This window comes from Bufo gargarizans, chromosome 4, assembly GCF_014858855.1.
Source record: "Bufo gargarizans isolate SCDJY-AF-19 chromosome 4, ASM1485885v1, whole genome shotgun sequence".
Lineage (NCBI taxonomy): Eukaryota > Metazoa > Chordata > Amphibia > Anura > Bufonidae > Bufo > Bufo gargarizans.
Window position 1 is genome coordinate 442,153,688 of NC_058083.1, and position 20,195 is coordinate 442,173,882.

Consider the following 20,195-nt stretch of genomic DNA (forward strand, 5'->3'; position numbering starts at 1 on the left):
AATGCAATGTGTGACCGGACTTTTGAGATTTTTTATGTGAAGCATGATGGCAAAATGGAGATAAGATGCTTCTTTATGTGTTAAGTTCCACTGAATTCATCCTAGAGTGAAAATGGACCAGTGGCGGGGCAAGCTCAAAGGTTACCAAAACCAAAGGAAGCAATTAAAGGGCAAGTATATGACGTCAAATATGTAACCAAAAACTCCAATGTCCAGCACTCCTGCAGCTGTAAGGCTTGTAGTCAGTGAAGGCTTTGTCAGTGCCATTATTAGTTAGATCTGTATTGTATGATCTAAAACTCTTGTACGGCATAGCTATATATAAACCCACGTTTACTATAAAACAACCTACTTTCTGACATATTGAAAAGAAAATGAAGCGCGCCCACATAAACTATTATACACTACCCCCACACATGCGTACTCGCATATACAATAAATACCGCCTTACTTAGTATTAAGCTAATATACATTTTTATCCTGTGTGTGAAAAAGAAATGCCACAATAATGTACCGGTACTGTAATGTACCAAAGAGCCAAATTCACGTGTGTAAGGGCTGTAAATGTACCGGTACTGTGATGTACCAAATGTAATGTACCAAAGAGCCAAATTCACGTGTGTAAGGGCTGTAAATGTACCGGTACTGTAATGTACCAAAGATGTACCAAATGTAATGTACCAAAGAGCCAAATTCACGTGTGTAAGGGCTGTAAAGTTTTTTTTTTTTTCAGCCTCACTTTTTCATTATGTTCCAGAATGTGCCATACCTGAAATTCCCTCGCCTGCTCTGCTGTAGGGTCACATGCTACTTTGGGACCTGTCACCACTGAGGACAGTGAATGGCTGCAGCAGTGCAAGTCACCACTTCTGGAAGTTTATAGGCTGAAAGCAGGAAGCATCTCAAATGGCAAGGCACAGATGAGGTTCTCATTTTAGGTGGAGGAAATCCCAGGGCATAATTAACAAGGGATGTAAAGATGGAGAACGAATTTAAAGGGAATGTATCCCTTCTATTTTTTTTATTTAAAACCAGACACTTTTTTTTCTTCTTCTTTTTTTTACTAATATGTTTTACTTTATTATAATTATATTTTTTTAGTGTAGATTTTTTTGGTACTATTTTCTGTACATATTACAGTGGCATCCACCTGTTACCAGCATTCATAACTGTGTTATAACCTTCTCCCGACCGCCTAACGCAGGCATGCGTCCTGCGGGCGGCCGGGTTATTCCTCCTTGGCGCGTCATCCCACGAGAGCCGAGATTTCGCGTGAACGTTCACAGCGACGCGCGGCTGACAAGTTATTCTACAGCCTGCCAGCAGCGATCATTCACTGGCAGGCTGTAGATGCTATTTTTATTTTTTTTTTCCTAAAAAAATATATTAGACGCTGTTTTGTTAACAGCGTCTAATATATACCTGCTACCTGGTCCTCTGGTGGTCCCTTTTGCTTGGATCGACCACCAGAGGACACAGGCAGCTCTGTAAGTAGCACCAATCGCCACACTACACCCCCGTCACTTATTAACCCCTGATCACCCCATATAGACTCCCTGATCACCCCCTATCATTGATCACCCCCCTGTAAGGCTCCATTCAGACGTCCGTATGTGTTTTGCGGATCCGCAAAACACGGACACCGGCAATGTGCTTTCCGCATTTTGCGGACCTGCACATTGCCAGAACTATATAGAAAATGCCTTTTCTTGTCCGGAATTGCGGACAAGAATAGGACATGTTCTATAGGCTCTACAAAAAACGCAGTGTTCACCCGATCAGGCCTGATCTTGTGCGCACACTTGCGTTCAGTCCGCCCCACCGCAGTGCCAATTTTTTTTCTGATCACTGCAAAAACACTGTAAAATCGCTGCGGCACTATAAAGATAACTTTTGAGGGGCATGGTGAGTTCATAGAAGATTTATTTTTATTTTTTTGGGCACAAGTTAGCGGAAATGTATTTATTTTTTTATTTTTTTCTTACAAAGTCTCCTATTCCACTAACTTGTGACAAAAAATAAAATCTAACATGAACTCGCCATACCCCTCACGGAATCCAAATGCGTAAAAATGCCCTGTGAAATCCTAAAGGTACTCATTGCAATTTGGGCCCCTTTGCGCATCTTGGCTGCAAAAAAGTGTCACACATGTGGTATCGCCGTACTCAGGAGAAGTTGGGCAAGTTGGTGTTTTGTGGTGTATTTTTACGTATACCCATGCTGGGTGAGAGAAATATCTCAGTAAATTGACAACTTTGTATAAAAAAAAAATATAAAAGTTGTCATTTACAGAGATATTTCTCACACCCAGCATGGGTATATGTAAAAATACACCCAAAAACACATTGCCCTACTTCTCCTGAGTACGGCGATACAACATGTGCGACACTTTTTTGCAGCCAAGATGCGCAAAGGGGCCCAAATTCCAATGAGTACTTTCGGGATTTCACAGGGCATTTTTTACGCATTTGGATTCCAAACTACTTCTCACGCTTTAGGTCCCCTAAAATGCCAGGGCAGTATAAATATCCCACAAGTGACCCCATTTTGGAAAGAAGACACCCCAAGGTATTTTGTGAGGGGCATGGCGAGTTCATGTAAAATCTTATTTTTTGCCACAAGTTAGTGAAATATGAGACTTTGTAAGAAATAAAATTCCATTTCTGCTAACTTGTGACAAAAAATAAAAACTTCCATGAACTCACTATGCCCATCAGCGAATACCTTAGGGTGTCTACTTTCCGAAATGGGGTCATTTGTGGGGTGTTTCTACTGTCTGGACATTGTAGAACCTCAGGAAACATGACAGGTGCTCAGAAAGTCAAAGTGCGTAAATAAATTTTTTTGCACCATAGTTTGTAAACGCTATAACTTTTACCCAAAACAATAAATATATACTTATTGCATTTTTTTTTTAATCAAAGACATATAGAACAATTAATTTAGAGAAAGATTTATATAGAAATTGAGTTTTATTTGAAAAATTTTACAACAGAAAGTTAAAAATGTTGTGTTTTTTTGCAAAAGTTTCGGTCAATTTTGATTAATATAATGAAAAATGTCAGCAGCAATGAAGTACCACCAAATGAAAGCTCTATTAGTAAGAAGAAAAAGAGGTAAAATTCATTTGGGTAAGTTGTATGACCGAGCAATAAACCATGAAAGTAGTGTAGTGCAGAATTGTAAAAAGTGGTCTGGTCATTAAGGGGGTTTAAGCAAGGGGGGCTGAAGTGGTTAATGGACTGGAACATGTGGACTGGAGATGTTTATTGACTTATATGGGAGGGTGTTCTAGGGATATTCTGCACTGGAGGGAGTAGATAAGCTGTGATGCTTTTATAAATAGTGGTTTCTGTGTTGCCTGTATATGCCTGTCTGTGATTATAATGAGATGACTGCAGAAAAGTGATTTCTACAGAAAGTGTCAGAATATTATGGCCAGGGTGAAAACTGGAAGATTTTAAGATTATTTTGTAGACAGACAGGAAGGGCCTAGATGTATTTCTAGAGTCTAAAAATATTGAGATCCCGTTACATGGGACGACAGAGCAGCAGATTATCGGGAAGGAAGTGTTCCTTCCCGACAATCTGCTGCTCGCTTGTGGAGGAGACCTCTGCAACTACATGCAGTGATCTCCTCCAGAATATGCGAAGGAACGGTCACTAATGCCATTGCTCTTCCTCATACTAGCTTGTTTTCCAGCAGCAGATCGTGCTATTTTTGTGTACGCAGAAACTGTTTTCTAACCTGATGAATGAACGTATAGGTACACTTTAGTGATTATCTTTAAGGTTCTCGGCCTGTGTAAAGGGCCCTTTAGTTTTTTATTATATAGATAAAGATCAGAGTGTCTTCTGCTTCATTAAACTTGTCGCTTGTCATTTAATAGATTGTCTGTCTACTATTTGGCTATTTGAATTCGAGCTTGTAATTGTGAGATGTTGCGTCTTAAAATACAAAAAATGCTGCATGACTTTATTCTTTATTGTTTGGTCAGTTGGGAAATTCTATCCATAACGCCAAAAGTGGAACATAAAATATCACCAGTAATAATATAGATGAGATCATTGACACAGTACTTCTATAGACTGCATCAAACCTTCCCTCCTCTGATATATGGGAGATGCCTAGAGTCTTAAAGGGAGGATATGGCCACCTCTTTAATCAAAAAGAGCGATGATATGTTTTGAATTTTGCAATTCCATCCCAAGACCCCAAATTTTAAAATCTTCAGATTAGGGCTGAAACAATCAGTCAAATAATTCGTCCTCTATGCAAATTTGGGGATTTGATGTAAACCATATGACCATGAAGTGTGAGTGAAGAGCTTGCTGTTACTCACAGCTCCATGGTCTTGCGCAGGCACCGTGCTGCACTATTACTTCCCTTCCTTCTTAATATGGTTTGTAACATATGTTATGCATTAAGTATTCTTCTGGAATCTGTAAACCATTGTGTTCCCTTTTTAATGTTATAATCAGAACTTAAAAAATTTGCCAAAAAAGGCTGCATAACTAACTATTTTGGATCTTTAAAACGGTGAACATTTTTTTTTGTTTATTTGAAGCTATTAATGTCATTGTCATGTTTCCTTGTAATAAAGAGAAACCTTAAAATACATTTTCTCAGTGTGTCCATAGTATTGCAACCACTTTACATGTTTTGTCAAGCATTTTCTTGGCAGTTTAGAGAAATAGTGGTAAAACTATAGTTGTTTGATCCAAATAATAGCCCTTAACCTCACTGTGTGTTAATTGTATGTAATGGTTTCTAGTGTCATATTTATTCATTTCAGTTCCATTCATGTATAATGATCGATATCAGTCCAGTGCTTAAGGTGCCTATACGCAGGGGCAGACTGGGGATGTAAAGTGACCCTATGAAAAACTAAAGGTGGCCCCATGTTGCAGGGCCAAATACCAGCAGCACTAAATAACTTCTCAGACGTTGCCCCTCTATGATGGCCAATGCCAACTGCCACATTCTTTCCTTCTATTTCAGTTGCCTCAGGATGATAATAGAGTGAAACTTGTGGGTCAGGAGGACACCTGCGGCTGCCATTCAGATGCGTAAGTACTTGATGCTCCCAGTGTTAATTAACTCTGGGAGCATCAAATCCTTACTTACCTGGCTGGTGGCCATGAGGAGGGATCAGGCAGCCCCCTGGGCACTGGGCTAACAGGACGGTTTCCTGTAGGGTATACGGCCAGTTCACCCTGCTCATACACTTGCAGTAGCTGTCAGCCGAACACTCTTTTAGCAGACTCCCTCTTAGATATACACACGTGATTCATCTCCCCCTGCTGTGTATTTGTTTTCATTGGGGAGAGAGTACAAAGCTTATCTCCTAGGAGAACAAAAAGGGGTGTTGAAATTCGGTACATCTTTTTCACTTGACATCTGTCCAGGGAAGCCCATACAAATTAGATTATTGGCTGCCTCACCTCTTGCGGGATAGGTCAACATTTTCTAGGCCTCTAAAGTGTGTATGGGCCTTTAGACTGAAGCACTTCCATCTGTGACCAGCTTTCTACTACATTTTAAATCATTTTCTTGTGTTTCTACCTATAACATTTACAAAATTGTGTTTCTGTATACAAATAAGGTGCTTCTAGTATATTAGGTTTGGATGTGTGCAGCTGTACAAGATGGTTTAGTATGTTTTGTCATGTAAATATGGTTGACTAACAGCACAATTATATTTTTAGCCTTTGTCAAGAGAAGCTGAAATTTCAAAGCTCTGTTTTTTTTCATATCCATAGTGTTAGTTGTAATGTCCTTACTAGCTACTTTAGAGACCTGAGGAGTTTTCCATGTATGACTTCAGTGCAAGAGCATGTTAAAGGCGATGACAAACAGGAGGCCTATAAAACCACTTTAAACTGACATATGGTCAAAGTCCAGCAAGTAATCCCACATAATCCTGGTTTAGTTAGTTGTGCAGGGCCACTCCCTTGCATGTTCTCTTCCAGTCTAATCTGGATTAGCTCTGTTGTAGAGTAAATAAGATATTTTATATGCGAGAAGGAGGACCTCAAAACGAGACTGTGGGCATTTTTTTTTTACTGGAGGCAATATGGATGAAAAAAAAAAATCTTTACAATTGGCAATTTTAGCAGTGAAGTTTGCTTTGAAGACCACTCTCAAAGATCTCACAACATGCCTCAGCTGTTTAGATGGTTCAGCTTCATGTTTTCCGGTACGGTAAGAAATCAGGAATTAGCTGTAGTTTTCAGAGTAGTATCATATTGTCATACAAAATACATGTTGAAAAAATGTCAGTATGACCCTTTCATGTTTATACAGACCTGTATAAAGTATATGGTACTAACCCAGATTGGATGCCTTTTTAGAAGTTCAGTAGGCTTTACTTTATTAATATAGTGCTTTAGTGTATATATTATAATGTTTAACTTTTTTCTCCAAATATGTATACTATTTTTATTCTACTGTTTGTTAAGAAAAAAACAAACATCTTTAGACCTCAAGTTCATGGATCCTAAAGTAGGCACCTATGGAAATCTATGATCTTATACTGTACCATCACATGCCTCGGATTTCATACAGACATGCATTCCCCCCCTAAAGGTTTTGTGATACAAAGGCACCGTCCTACAGCAATTTACTACTGTGTTTTTCATATACTGTGATCTATGTACACATTGCATTTTATGTAGAGGAGAGCCTAAACAAGAAGAATAATTAAAAAAAAAGTTGGTATTTAAAAGGGTTGTTCAAGTTGAAAAAAAATTCAGGTAGCAGCTGTGATTGGCCTAAAATAACAAAAGAAGCCGTGCTTGCCACTTTTTTCTACTTCCTGCTGCGGTTTGTTTTCCTTGCTGGAACATTGACATTCTGCGCACACCAGGTCACCGCTGCAGCCAATCACTGTCTGCAGCAGTGACGCCCCCTATACTGTTGAGGCCAGTGATTAGCTGCATAGTGACCTGTTCTCATGGAATGTCACCACCACAAGGAGGACCAGAGTACAGTTCAGGACTGGAAGTGGAGTGATGAGTATTTGTTTATTTTTGACCATGACCATTTACAGCTGTAGCACAAATTTGTATTTTAACTCTGACAACCCCTTTAATCTCAGTATTTTTCTGATCCGTTCTCAGTCCTAATGTAATAGTTTTTATCTGAATTGGGTTCTTTATAAAGGCGAAGAATTCTCATTCAGAAATAATTTTTTAAATAGGCATTTTACAGTGGCCTACACTGAATTCTCACAGAAGCTGATGCAATGTGCTGCCAAATGAAACGATGGTCTATAGATAATGCAGGAAAACAATAGGTAGGATCTTAAGTGCATTGGGATGGTCTGCACTTGCAACCAAATCACCCCACTAGTAAAGGAAGCATTTCTGGTAGTTATATTATAAAATTGCTGAAAATGCATTTAACCAGTCTAAGGACATTTTCTGTTGATCTTAGCCAGGCATGCTCAACCTGTGGCCCTCCAGCTGTTGTAAAACTACAACTCCCACAATGCCCTGCTGTAGGCTGATAGCTGTAGGCTGTTCGGGCATGCTGGGAGTTGTAGTTTTGCAACAGCTGGAGGACCGCAGGTTGAGCATGCCTGATCTAAACCATTCCATTGTAGCTCTGGCTGTATGTTTAGGGTCCTTTTCTTTTCACTTCACACATATTTGCTACTTTGTGTTGGTCTATTACGTGAAACCTCAATAAAATACATTTTGAGGGTTTAATGTGAAAAAATTTGGAAAAGTCCAAGGGGTATAAATACTGTACTTTTTCAAGGCACTGTACTGTACAGTTGTGTTCAAAATAATAGCAGTGTGTTTAAAAAAAGTGAATAAAGCACAAAGTCCTTATAATAGCTTTTATTTCCATGCACACAAATGCATTGGGAACACTACACATTCTATTCCAAATCAAAACATGAAGAAAAAGATATCAAATTTGTGTTGTTCCTCTTAAAAAAAATTGAAGAAAAGTTAATATTAGACTGTTCAAAAAATAGCAGTGTTTGTATTCTTCTTTACAAACTCAAACATTCACTATATAAACAAAAAAATATTTTAAGATTTTGCTTTCCTTTGAATCACTTAACTAATATTTAGTTGTATAACCACTGTTTGAGAACTGCTGTACATCTGTGTTGCATGGAGTCAACCAACTTCTGGCACCTGTGAACAGGTATTTAACCCCTTAGTGACCACCCATACGTGTTTTTACGGCGGTCACTAAGGGGCCTTGGGCTGGAGCGCCGCCTTTTTACGGCGGCACTTCAGCCCGAGTTAACGCTAAAATCAAGCGTAGTAGCTCCGTGCCCGCAGCTACCGGAGGTAGCTGAGGGCTCGGGGCAGTGATCAGAGACCGTGACAAGCAGTCTCTGATCACGTGATCGCCGTGATACACTTTATCACGGCGATCACCGAAAATGAAGCCTGAACTAAAACTTTCTCCCTCCTCTCATGTGAGAGAGGAGGGAGAAAGTCTCCGGTGCTAGGATCGGGTCCCCCAGCACTTCTATCCCTAAGCTGGGTCCCGATCCTCACCCCCCCCCCCCCCCTTACCCTCAAGGAAGATGGCGGCGGCGGCCGGCGCATGCGCAGACTGAAAGCCGGCCGCCGCCGCTTACTGTAAGGTCTCTCTCCTCAGGAGAGGAGAGAGAAGTTCAAGTTATGCCCCGATCGGGTCCCCAGCACCCCGATCGGGTCCCCCAGCACCCCGATCGGGGCAATAGGGCCCTTAGATATATTTTAATAAAGTTATTAGGGCCCCCCCCCCCCATCTAATAAAAAAAAAAAAAAAAATGGCACAGACATGCGCACTGGTTACTGTGCTGAAGATCTGCCTTCAGCACAGTAACCATCAGGGACCAATAATAATGGTCCCTGATCATGTGGTCTCCATGATAAACCTATCATGGAGATCACATCCATTATATTTACAAAACATGGCCAGGACAGGGGCTGTGCTTCTCTCTCCCCTCAGCGCAGTTGTTCTGTGAGGAGAGAGAGATCAGACTTCTGTCCTGGCTCTGTGATTACATACTGTGAAAAAAAAAAGAAAAAAAATCAAATTATAAACTGTCCGTCAGTAACTGGCGGTCAGTGGATGTCCGTGATTAGGCGTCCGTCATTTATCTTTATTAGGGACCCTGTTCGTCTGTTACTGGCGGTCAGTGGGTGTCACTCCGTCAGTCGGTGGGTGTCACTCCGTCAGTCGGTGGGTGTCACTCCGTCAGTCGGTGGGTGTCACTCCGTCAGTCGGTGGGTGTCACTCCGTCAGTCGGTGGGTGTCAGTCATTTTTAGGGACGGTCAGTTATTTGAATTTTTCTGAGCTGTACAGAAAAAAAAAATGGCTCGGAGATTGTTAAGTGCGGAGCAGGCATACGAATTTCTCTGCTCTGACCACTCTGAATCTGGCACCGCTTCAGAGGCGGAAATATTTTCAGATAACGGGGACTCTGATTCCATCCCCAGACCCCATAGCCCTATGGTGGTAGAAGTCACCACCTCCCCTCATTCTCCACCCAGCGGTCCCGTCCCTTCTGCTACGTGGGTTCCTGCCACTTCATTCTCCCCCCAAGTACCCCAATTTTTACCCACTCCCCAAATTAATGTGGATGTCGGCAATTTTACCCCTTATGATTTTTTTCATTTATTTGTAGATGATAAAGTCCTGGAGTTAATTGTGCAGCAAACTAATTTGTACGCCACACAGTTTGCTGTACAAAAGCCCACGTCTATTTATGTAAGACGGTGGACCCCCACAAGTGTCCCTGAAATAAAAAAAAATTTGGGGCTTACCCTGGACATGGGCATTGTAAAAAAAACCTCTGTCCGATCCTATTGGGCTGCGAGTACTGTCCACTCAACCCCTGTGTTTGCAGCAGTTATGTCCCGTAACCGCTATGAAGTCATAATGCGGTTCATGCATTTTTCAGACAATTCCCAAGTCCCCCCCAGAACTGACCCAGCCTTCGACCGCCTAAATAAATTGAGACCCCTTATTTCCCTCCTTACAGATTTATTTTTGAAATTATATACCCCTGAGAAAAAATTATCAGTTGACGAGTCCCTTTTTAGTTTTAAAGGCCGCCTTTCCTTCCGTCAATATATTCCTTCCAAGCGTGCCAGATATGGGGTAAAGTTGTATAAGGTGTGCGAGAGCACAACCGGCTACACCTGTGGCCTGTCTATTTATGAGGGCAGAGACTCCCAACTTAACCCCCCAGGCTGCCCCAAAAATATTGGCACATCGGGAAAAATTGTGTGGGATTTATTGGCACCATTCCTGCACAAAGGGTACCACGTGTACACCGATAATTTTTACACTAGTATACCCCTTTATAAATCCCTCCATGCTGCAAACACAGGGGCTTGTGGGACAGTCCGCAAAAATAGAGTTGGATACCCACAACCGCTGGTCTCCAAACGTTTGGAGAAAGGAACATCCTTCGCCCTCGCAAGTGACCAGCTGCTTGCCGTGAAGTGGAAGGACAGGAAGGATGTCTACATGCTGACCACCTTGCATGCAGACACCACAGTGGCAGTTAGGGAGAGGGGGGCTACGGCGGACAAGCACAAACCGGTCTGTGTGACAGACTACAATAAATTTATGGGAGGTGTAGACCTCTCGGACCAAGCGCTTCACCCCTACCTGGTGAAGCGAAAAAACAGGGCCTGGTATAAAAAGGTAGCAATCTACCTCATCCAGATTGCTACCTATAATAGTTTTATTTTATTCAAAAAGTCCCAGGGAAACCTTAACTTCCTCGAGTACCAGGAGAAGGTGATTGAGAGTCTCCTGTTTGAGTCCCCCGCACCTAGGCAAGCCTTCGAATCGGAGGACGTTCGAAGGCTTTTAGAACGCCATTTCCCTCACCCCGTCCCTGCCACTACCAGCAAAACGTATCCACAGAAAAGATGCCGGGTGTGTAGCAAACATGGAAGGAGGAGGGACACCCGGATTTACTGCCCCAGCTGCCCATCACAACCAGGGCTCTGTAATTACCCCTGCTTTGAAACGTACCATACGGTTGCAAATTATTAATTTTATTTAATACCAAAAAGAACAGGGGGGGGGGGGGTCAGGAATTCAATTTATTCTCATTTTCTGTTTAGTTTGTGGGCTTTCCAGGGAGGGAGGGATCCCTTTGGGATGGTTCGTGGAGCTATTTTTATTTTTTTTCACCTTCTTAGCATTAATTTCTACAAAAAACTAGTGGGTCAAAAAACTCATTACACCCATAGATAAATACGTTAAGGGGCCTAGTTTTTAAAATGGGTTCACTTTTGGGGGGTTTCTATTATTCTGACACTTATAAACCTCTGCAAACTTGGCTTGTTTCAGGAAAAAATATGTACTTAAAATTTTTTAACATTTATGTTAAAATGTAAAGTCTCCTAAATAAAAAAAAATAAAAAGTAAAAATTTTTGTGAGTGCAGCCAAAATAAAGTAAAGATGTGGAAATAAATTTCTGATAAAAAAATATTGAATAGTATTTATGTATGTATATGAAATATTGCAGTTGAAAATAGGAAAATGTGCAGTTTTTTACAAATTTTCATAAAATTTCACTTTTTTAATAAGGATACGCATATTTTATCGGTAGAATTTTACCACCTAAGTAAAGTACAATATGTGACGAGAAAACAATGTCAGAATTACTTTGATGTGCAAAACCGTTACAAAGTTATTCTAAGCTAAAATGACACATGTCAGATTTCCAAAATTTGGCTTGGTCATTAAGGCCCAAACAGGCTTGGTCACTAAGGGGTTAAGCTTAGGATGATTGGACTACATTCCACAGGTCTTCTCTATTTCTTGGTTTTGCCTCAGAAACTGCATTTTTGATGTCACCCCACAAGTTTTCTATTGGATTAAGATCTGGGGATTAGGCTGACCACTTCATAACGGCAATCTTGGTCGTGAACCAAGATGTTGCACGTTTACTGGTGTGTTTGGGGTCGTTGTCTTGTTGGAGCACCCATTTCAAGGGCATTTCCTCTTCAGCATAAGCCAGCATGACCTCTTCAAGTATTCTGATGTATTCAAACTGATCCATGATCCCTGGTATGCGATAAATAAGCCCAACACCTTTATTATGAGAAACATCCCCATATCCTGATGCTTGCGCCACCATGCGTCACTGTCTTCACAGTGTACTGTGGCTTGAATTCAGTGTTTGGGGGTCATCTGACAAACTGGTCCGGCCACTAGACCCAAAAAGATAGGCCAGTCAATGTGTCCTTTGACAAATTGTAACCTCTTCAGCGCGTCTTTTTTTTTTTTTTTTTTTTTCAACAGTGGGACTTTGCGGGGGCTTTTTGCAGATAGATTGGCTTCGCATAGGCGTCATCTAATTGTAACAGTACTCACAGGTAACTTTAGACCTTCTTTGATCTTCCTGGAGCTGATTATTGGCTGAGTCCTTGCCATTTTGGCTATTCTTCTATCCATTCGAATGGTAGTTTTTCGCTTTCTTCCACGTCTTTCAGGTTTTGGTTGCAATTTTAAAGCATTTGCGATCATTTTAGCTGAGCAGCCTATCGTTTTCTGCACTTCTTTATATGTTTTCCCCTCTTCAATCAACTTTTTAATCAAGGTACGCTGTTCTTCTGAACAATGTCTGGAATGAACCATTTTACTCAGAATTTCAGAGAGAAATGCACTGTAACCAGCATGTACAACATGTGCTGCCTTCCTTCCTTAAATAAGGGCAATAATTGCCACTTGTTTTTCAAGAATGAAAGACCTCACTCATTGAACACCACACTGCTATTATTTTGCACATGCCCCTTTCAATAAGTGATTGGATTACAGAGAATCATCAGCATGCATGTCATGACTGTTGGGTCTGTTTCTATTACGCTACTACACCTGCTAGTAAATTATATATAATATAATTTCTACCAAAAACAGTGATTGATCAAGTTAGTGATGTCTGACTGCTATAATTCTGGACACAAATGTATATAGTTATAATGTGGTTCCAAGGTTGCAATATACCTTTTAAAAAGATTTCAGTAAAAAGCTACGTACACACGACCAGATATTGGGTCTGAGTCCGATCCACATTATTTGTGGACCACCCACGGACCCGACAAGTGCCACTGCCACAGCGCCACACCGCTGTTCTTTGGGGCCCTCTTTATTCCTCTTGCTTTCCTCCTCTCATGACTCTGCGACCAAGGTCCAAGTTTAGGACCGAAACATCAGAATTGAAAGTCATGTGTAAGCATATGCCATTCTTCAGAATTTTGGACATTGAGTGCACCCCAAAATCTTACCCAATAATTTTTATGGGTCTGCAAAAAATATGGACAGTACACATATGTCATCCATATGCTGTCTGCATCCATGTGACCCTTCTAGAAAATGGAGAACATGTCCTGTTTTTGTCCATTTTTGCAGACAGAAATGGCCAGTTCTCGTGAATGGAGTGAGAAAATTGAAGCTTGTACATGGACTGTATCTGTATTTTGCAGATCCGTGGTTTTCAGACCATAAAATGGATACAGTTGTTTACAGAATCAACGTTCAGTACTGTGTAACGGGGAAAACTAGAATGACCTAAAGGGCTTATGTATTGATGCTTAATAATATCAAGTGTATTTATGTGGATAATAACATTGTTTAGTCTGATAATTATTACACTACACAGTTACAGTAAAGTAATTGAATGCACAAAGGGTATCTTCATCTCGTAAACCTAATTAATTGGCTTAAAACTCAGTGTGGTAATTTAACCTGGCTTTCATTAGTTTGAGTCAACTGGTTATATTTACCACTACTTCTGTAGGAAATATACTTTAATGAAAAAGCAAGTACTGTAATTTTCGGCATAGAATGTATAAAAATACATATGAATTGGCACTGAAAACATTTATATACATTAGAATACTAATAAAATGCTAGTACTGTTACCTGTATGAGGTCAATCGAATTATTATTATTTTTTTGTTCCTGAACTTTGTTTTCCTTCATCTTCAGTAATAACTGATGAGAAATACAGTTTGTGAAGCACCATCATCTTCTGTGGTGTGATTCCTATGTATTGTGATGTGTAACAGACCAGGCAGTCAGATATTACACTGTTATTTTTACATTAGTTACATTATTGCGAGATCTTGACGAACCCCAAATTTAAAAAAATACATAAATTGGAGGAAGGACAGGCAGACATAGACAGGCCATATAGTTATTATTAAAGGTCCCCTCATTCTAAATTCTATTTACCTGGCTCCTAGCGTTGCTCCAAATTTTGGACATCCATTATTCTCCTTTTTTTTTTTTTTTTTTTTGTCAGTTCCATCAGAGATGTTGTTTGTGATGGAAGAAAAATTCCTCCTTACAGGACTTTTTCCACTCGTGTAAAATAAGAGTTCTCAGGCTGAAAAAAAACGGATGCAAAATGAGCATGAAGGCTATTCAAAATTTTCAGATCAGAAGAACAACAGAAAACTAAACTGATGTGAAAACAGAAATACGAATTGTTTCAGAGTGAACATCCATCAAGTAAAATAATGAGATATGTTGAGTCCAAAGATGACCAAACATTTTTTTTAAATTGTAAGAAAATAAAGAAACCCCTATAAATGAAGGTATTGGGTGGGATAAGTAATAACCGCAGCAGTAAATATAGGAATATCATTCAGTTTGTACTGTAGTGTGTGACTTTTTCAAGTTTAGAAAATGAAGACAGGATTGTTTGACTGCACCAGTATTTCAGCGCTAATTCTGAACCGTTTTTATGAAAAAAGGGCACATCATCCATAATGGTCTGAGTAAAGAATATAATGTAAAGTCAAGGAAATTATTTTCAGATACATGGCAAATGGTGCAGATTTGCATCAAGAACAAACATAAGTGAAAAGAAAAATCTGTGATAACCTTAAAGGGGTTGTGTAAGATTAGAAAAAAAAATATGGCTGCCGCTTTCCAAAAACGGCACACCCCACCACCCCTGTCCACAGGTTGTGTGTAGTAATGCAGCTCTGTCCCATTGACTCAAATGGAACTGAGCTGCAATACCAGACATAAGCCACAAGCAGGGGTGGCACTGCTTTTGGAAGGAAGCAGCCATCTTTTTTTTTTCTAATCCTGAACAACCCCTTTAAATCTTTTCTTAGCAATTTCTGTTACAAGACGGATAACATACCCGCAGGGGCGTAGCTAAAGGCTCATGGGCTCTGGGGCAGGAGTTTAACTTGGGCCCCCTTCCTTTAGTACTTTGTGGTCAGGGGCAGGGAAGCACATATTCTTCATGATGCCTGAGACAAAAATTGAAACTGTCCCCGCCGCATGCCAAATTCTTGACCCCCCCCCCCCCCCCAGCCAGAGGTGTAACGTGACCAGCATGCACTTTCTTTAATACTGGTGTCTTATGTGGTGCAAGGGTCTTTGGGCCCCCCCAGGGTACTGGGCCAGGTAGCGACTGCACCCCCTATAGCTACACCCCTGTATACCATGATGACACTTGTGACAAGATGATCAGTGGTTCGTCCATGAAGAATCAGTTTTTAGTCCGTGTGTCATCCATTTTCCATGTACACTGCTCGTCTGAAAATTAATTTCCAGAGCTTCCACTAACAGAACACAGATACCGTATGTGTTGTCAGTGGTTTGCACAGCTCCATAAACTTAAATGGTCCATATCACAGACCAAAATAGTGCATGTCTTTATGGTTTTTCCATTGACTTGCCTCAATAAGGCCTCATGCACACAACCGTTGTGTGTTATGCGGTCCGCAAATTACGGATCCTCTAAACACGTATGGCGTCCGTGTGCGTTTCGCAATTTGCTAAACGGCACGGACAGCCATTAATATAACTGCCTATTCTTGTCCGCAAAACGCAGACAAGAATAGGACAGGATATATTTTTTTTTTGCGGTCCACGGAACGGAGCAACTGATGCGGACAGCACACTCTGTGTGCTGTCCGCATCTTTTGCAGCCCCATTAAAGTGAATAGTTCCGCATCCAAGCCGCCAAAACTGCGGCTTGGATGCGGACCAAAACAACGGCAGTGTGCATGAGGCCTAAACATATTAAAATCATTGGGTCTGTGAAGAACGCGTACATTACATGTCTGTGACTCATTGACGTGTGAATAAGGTCTTTGGTTGGGACATGCACAGGAATCTCAATCTGCTTGAGGTGAAAATCTGTACAAGTATTAGGGTTAGGGTGCCTAGTCTGAGCCATTTACATACAGAGAAAATATTCTAAACAATTTTAAAAAGGTTTCCTATATTATAGATATTTTAACAAATGTCCCAGCGGTGTTGGCAGTAGTACCACAGCCTTCTCCAGCTTTTTCTAGGCCAGTGACGACACGTTCATCCGTGACATGGCCTAGGCGCAGCTCAGCCCCATTGAAGTGTATGGGGTTGAGCTGCAATATCGAGCACAGCCACCATACAATATATGTCGCTGTGCTTGGTGAGATGAGACCAGGCCACGGTGATGCTACAAGCGCCGTTGTCTCTCAAACAGCTGATCGGCAGGGGTCCCAGGTGTCTGTCTCACTGATCAGTTACTGATAAGTCATAAGTAAAAAATAAATAAAAAATTATTCAAAAAATAAAATAAAGTCTCGGAAAATCCCTTTAACAACCTATACACCTTCCATATCTGAGCAACTGCTCATTTGGCATCTCCCACATGGGACAATTTCACATGAGCGTATTCAGTCTGGGAAACTCCATGTGAAAGCAGTATTTCCCGGACTGAATACTGCTCCTGTGACACGAACACACATTATAATGCTTTGAATTACCGTATGACCTTGGCTGTACTGAATTGTATCACGGCATTATGTGAGTACAGTTAAGTAGATCTGAGGTTGGGCAGGACGTGTGAATAAGGCCTCATGCATATGGCCGTTGCTCTGCCTTTTCTTACATTGGGGACTGCAGTTTGTGGTCCTCAATGCACAAGCAGCATCCGCGCGGATTCCATAGATGGATCCAGACCCATTTAACTTTTTAGCGGTGCGGAGGCACCGAGAGAAACTCCACATGAAGCAATACGTAGTTGGAGATGGCACGTGCACAGTAATGGCTCCTTCCTTTCATGCAGCTGATTTGGCAGGTGTGTCGGACCCCCGCCGATCCGATATTGATGACCTATCCTGAAGATATGGCATCCATATGCCCAAATAGAACATCTGAATGAGACAAATATGCAGATGTGGCTGTAAATGCAAAATACTGCAAGCACTGAATATATATGAATTAAACATTTTTGTAATTCTGTATTCACTATATAAATATATTTCTTACGGGTACACTTGAACCTAAAGTGATTCAGCTAATTCTGGGCATCTATGTGCTCTGCTAATGAGGAATATAATTATGTAGTAGGAGTTGGCCAAGAAATGCTATAATTAGTATCGCTATAGTATACCGTACCTGCCTAATATACTAGAGAGAATTGGCTAAGTGTAGCCTTTGTTCTGTAGCAGCATAACTGTGCTGGGAAAATAGGGTCTCTCTCTTCACCCCAATATGACACCCTGCACTCCTGTTATAAACGGTGAACCATTTGCTTTATTACAAATCTTATAACTAATCATTTACTTTTTTTTTATTTTTTAACTAGAGTGCTGATCAAATCTCAGCATTGTGTCGAAGCATGCAGGAAGTCAATCAGGACATGATGGATGGGCGAAATGACAGCCCAGACCCCCCAAGGAGACCATTAGCTCGGCACTTATCGGATGCAGATAGGCTTCGGAAGGTCATACAAGAACTAGTTGATACAGAAAAATCCTATGTTAAGGTGAAGCTTATGATCCGTGTATATGTCTTGTTAGACAGTGTGTGTTTTTTGTTGTACATTCTGTAATGGTGTTTATTTATTTTTTTGGTCTCTTATAAAGTGCCAGCATATTCTTACACACACTAGGGCATTTTTTTAACATGCCAAGCAAGAAAAAAAAAAAAACTGTACAGCCATGCAGAGAACATAAAAGCTACTAGAAATTTGTCTGTGGTTCAGATTCATCTTATTTGCAGATTAATGTTCAATGTTTGGGTGATCTTGGGTTAATAAAACTGATTTTCTGTCTATCATATTCTGATGCCTTAAATCACACACTATAAACTAAATGTTTCTTTTAAATAGAATTCACTTCATATGGACTGTAAAAGAAGGAACAGAATGGATCTGTTTCCTCGTGAACGTATAAAATTTGCTTTATGCAGGGCCAGACTGGGATTACATAATCGCCCTGGCACACAAACCCCATCTGCCCACATATGATATTGGATAAAAATAATGTTGCGCAATGCACGCGGTGTTGAATTTTGCTTTACTTTGTCATACCCCAATGCAAACCATCTATACTAGAAAGGAAAGAAAAGTGGAACACTGAAATGCCAAATCACATGGTCAGATAGTACAAAATACCCAAAATTATTGTCCCCTGGCAACCCTTCCCCCATTAGTTGAAATATTATACCTGCCAACCCTTCCTCCACTGGCATCGGCATTGTCCCTATTTTTAAATGTCTTGCCTTTCTTGCGGACTTGCAGGACAAAGGCAGTAAGAGTGAGAAATTCTCCTTCTCAATACAGTCAGGGTAAAGGACCTGTGATGATGTCATCCCTGGTCCTGCCCACTTCATATCTTAGAGAAGCACCATTGTCAGTTCAGTTCCATTACTTTTTAGAGGGTTCAGAACCTGTGATGATGTCAACACAGGTCCTTGAGCTTTGCAAGCCTCTGGACTGCACAGATGATGCAGAGTTTGCATGATCAGTACAGTTATTGTTTTTTAATCTTATCAGGCGGCCTCTGACAGACTGGCCCAAATGGCAATCTGCCTGGTAGGGCAGATTACCAGTTCAGGCCTGCTGAGTTCCATTGGCAGAGCAGTTCTGAAAAATGTCAAGTATGAAATCGTAGCTGTTGTTCCTGTGTAACATGGCATTTTGTATATTTGGTTACTAAATTTAATAATTAAAATCAGCACATATGCATCATATCAATTTATCTAATATATAAGTGTGTGTGTGTGTGTGTGTGTGTGTGTGTGTATGTCCGCTAAAGGAATCCACACCATCGCATTTACAGTCACGAAATTTGGCGCACAGGTACATCAGGTGTCCGGGAAGGTTTTAGAGCAGGTTTCAGCTCTCTAGGACGTACCGTTCCTGAGAAATTCCCAAAAAAAAATGCATTAGCCAATAGAAGCTCGCAGGTCCTTCAGCCTCCACATACAGTTTTACTCCAGGTTTCCCTAAAAACCCAGCAATTTATCTTCACTGCTGTAGGAGAGCATTAAAGGAAATGTGCTATTGAAGTAAAGCCATGGCCTAATAGCACTTAGTACCTTATTTCAAGATGTGCCTTTGTTCCAGCAATAAATGTGTTTATCTTCTGAAAATTAAGTTCCATTGTTATGTAAATGAGCCAGTAAGGTGCCCAGAGGGGGGCCACTTTTGCAGGAAGGTGCCCAGACACGCCCCCTGCCACAATGCGTCCACCCTCAAAAGACTAACTTAAAACCCCACCCCAGGTCCCACTAAGCCACGCCCACTCCTGAGCCGACAGGGATTGAAAAAAATGAAGGTAAAAATCTACTTCTGTCAGCTGTAGGGGTGGGAGGGAGGGTGACTTTCTCCCTGCAGCTCACACTCGGACAGCACAGTGCTGCTGTCTTACAGTGAACTGTCCAAAAGGACACGCCCCCTATCCAATTATGCCACGCCCTCTCACTCAGCTGACAGATATTGAAAAAAATGAAGTTAAAAATCAACTTGTAGGTTGCGCTAAGCCACGCCCTGATCTGGTTAGGCCACACCCCTCCACTAAGCCAACAGGGATTGATAAAATTAAGGTAAAACTCAACTTCTGTCAGCTGCAGAGGTGGGAGGGAGGGTGACTTTCTCCCTGCAGATCACACTCGGACAACACAGTGCTGCTGTCTTAGAGTGAGCTGTTCAAAAGGACACACCCCTGATCCAGTAAAGGCCACTGTTAAGGGGGCGGGTCCCTGTGGAGGTCACTGTCAAGGGGGTGGTATGCTGTGAAAGTCACTGTTAAAGGGGAAGGCTGCTGTAAAGGTCAAAGTTAAGGGGGTGGGCTCCTGTGGAGGTCCAATTTGAAGGGACGGTGCACTGTGGGGGGCGGGGGGGCTGTGGAGGTCACTGTTTTGGGGTCAGGGTGCTGTAGATGTCACTGTTATAGTGGATAGTGTTATCT

The 20,195-nt window shown here is 41.2% G+C and overlaps 1 protein-coding gene across 6 annotated transcripts in view; it reads left to right on the forward strand.

Moving 5' to 3' along the window:
* Positions 1-20,195, forward strand: part of TIAM2 (TIAM Rac1 associated GEF 2) — a 441,154-nt gene that overhangs the window by 380,678 nt on the left and 40,281 nt on the right. For all 6 annotated transcript variants that reach the window (XM_044289376.1, XM_044289380.1, XM_044289379.1 and 3 more), the window contains one exon: positions 17,588-17,767. In XM_044289376.1, the coding sequence (XP_044145311.1) occupies positions 17,588-17,767 (180 nt within the window). The remainder of the gene's footprint in view (positions 1-17,587; positions 17,768-20,195) is intronic.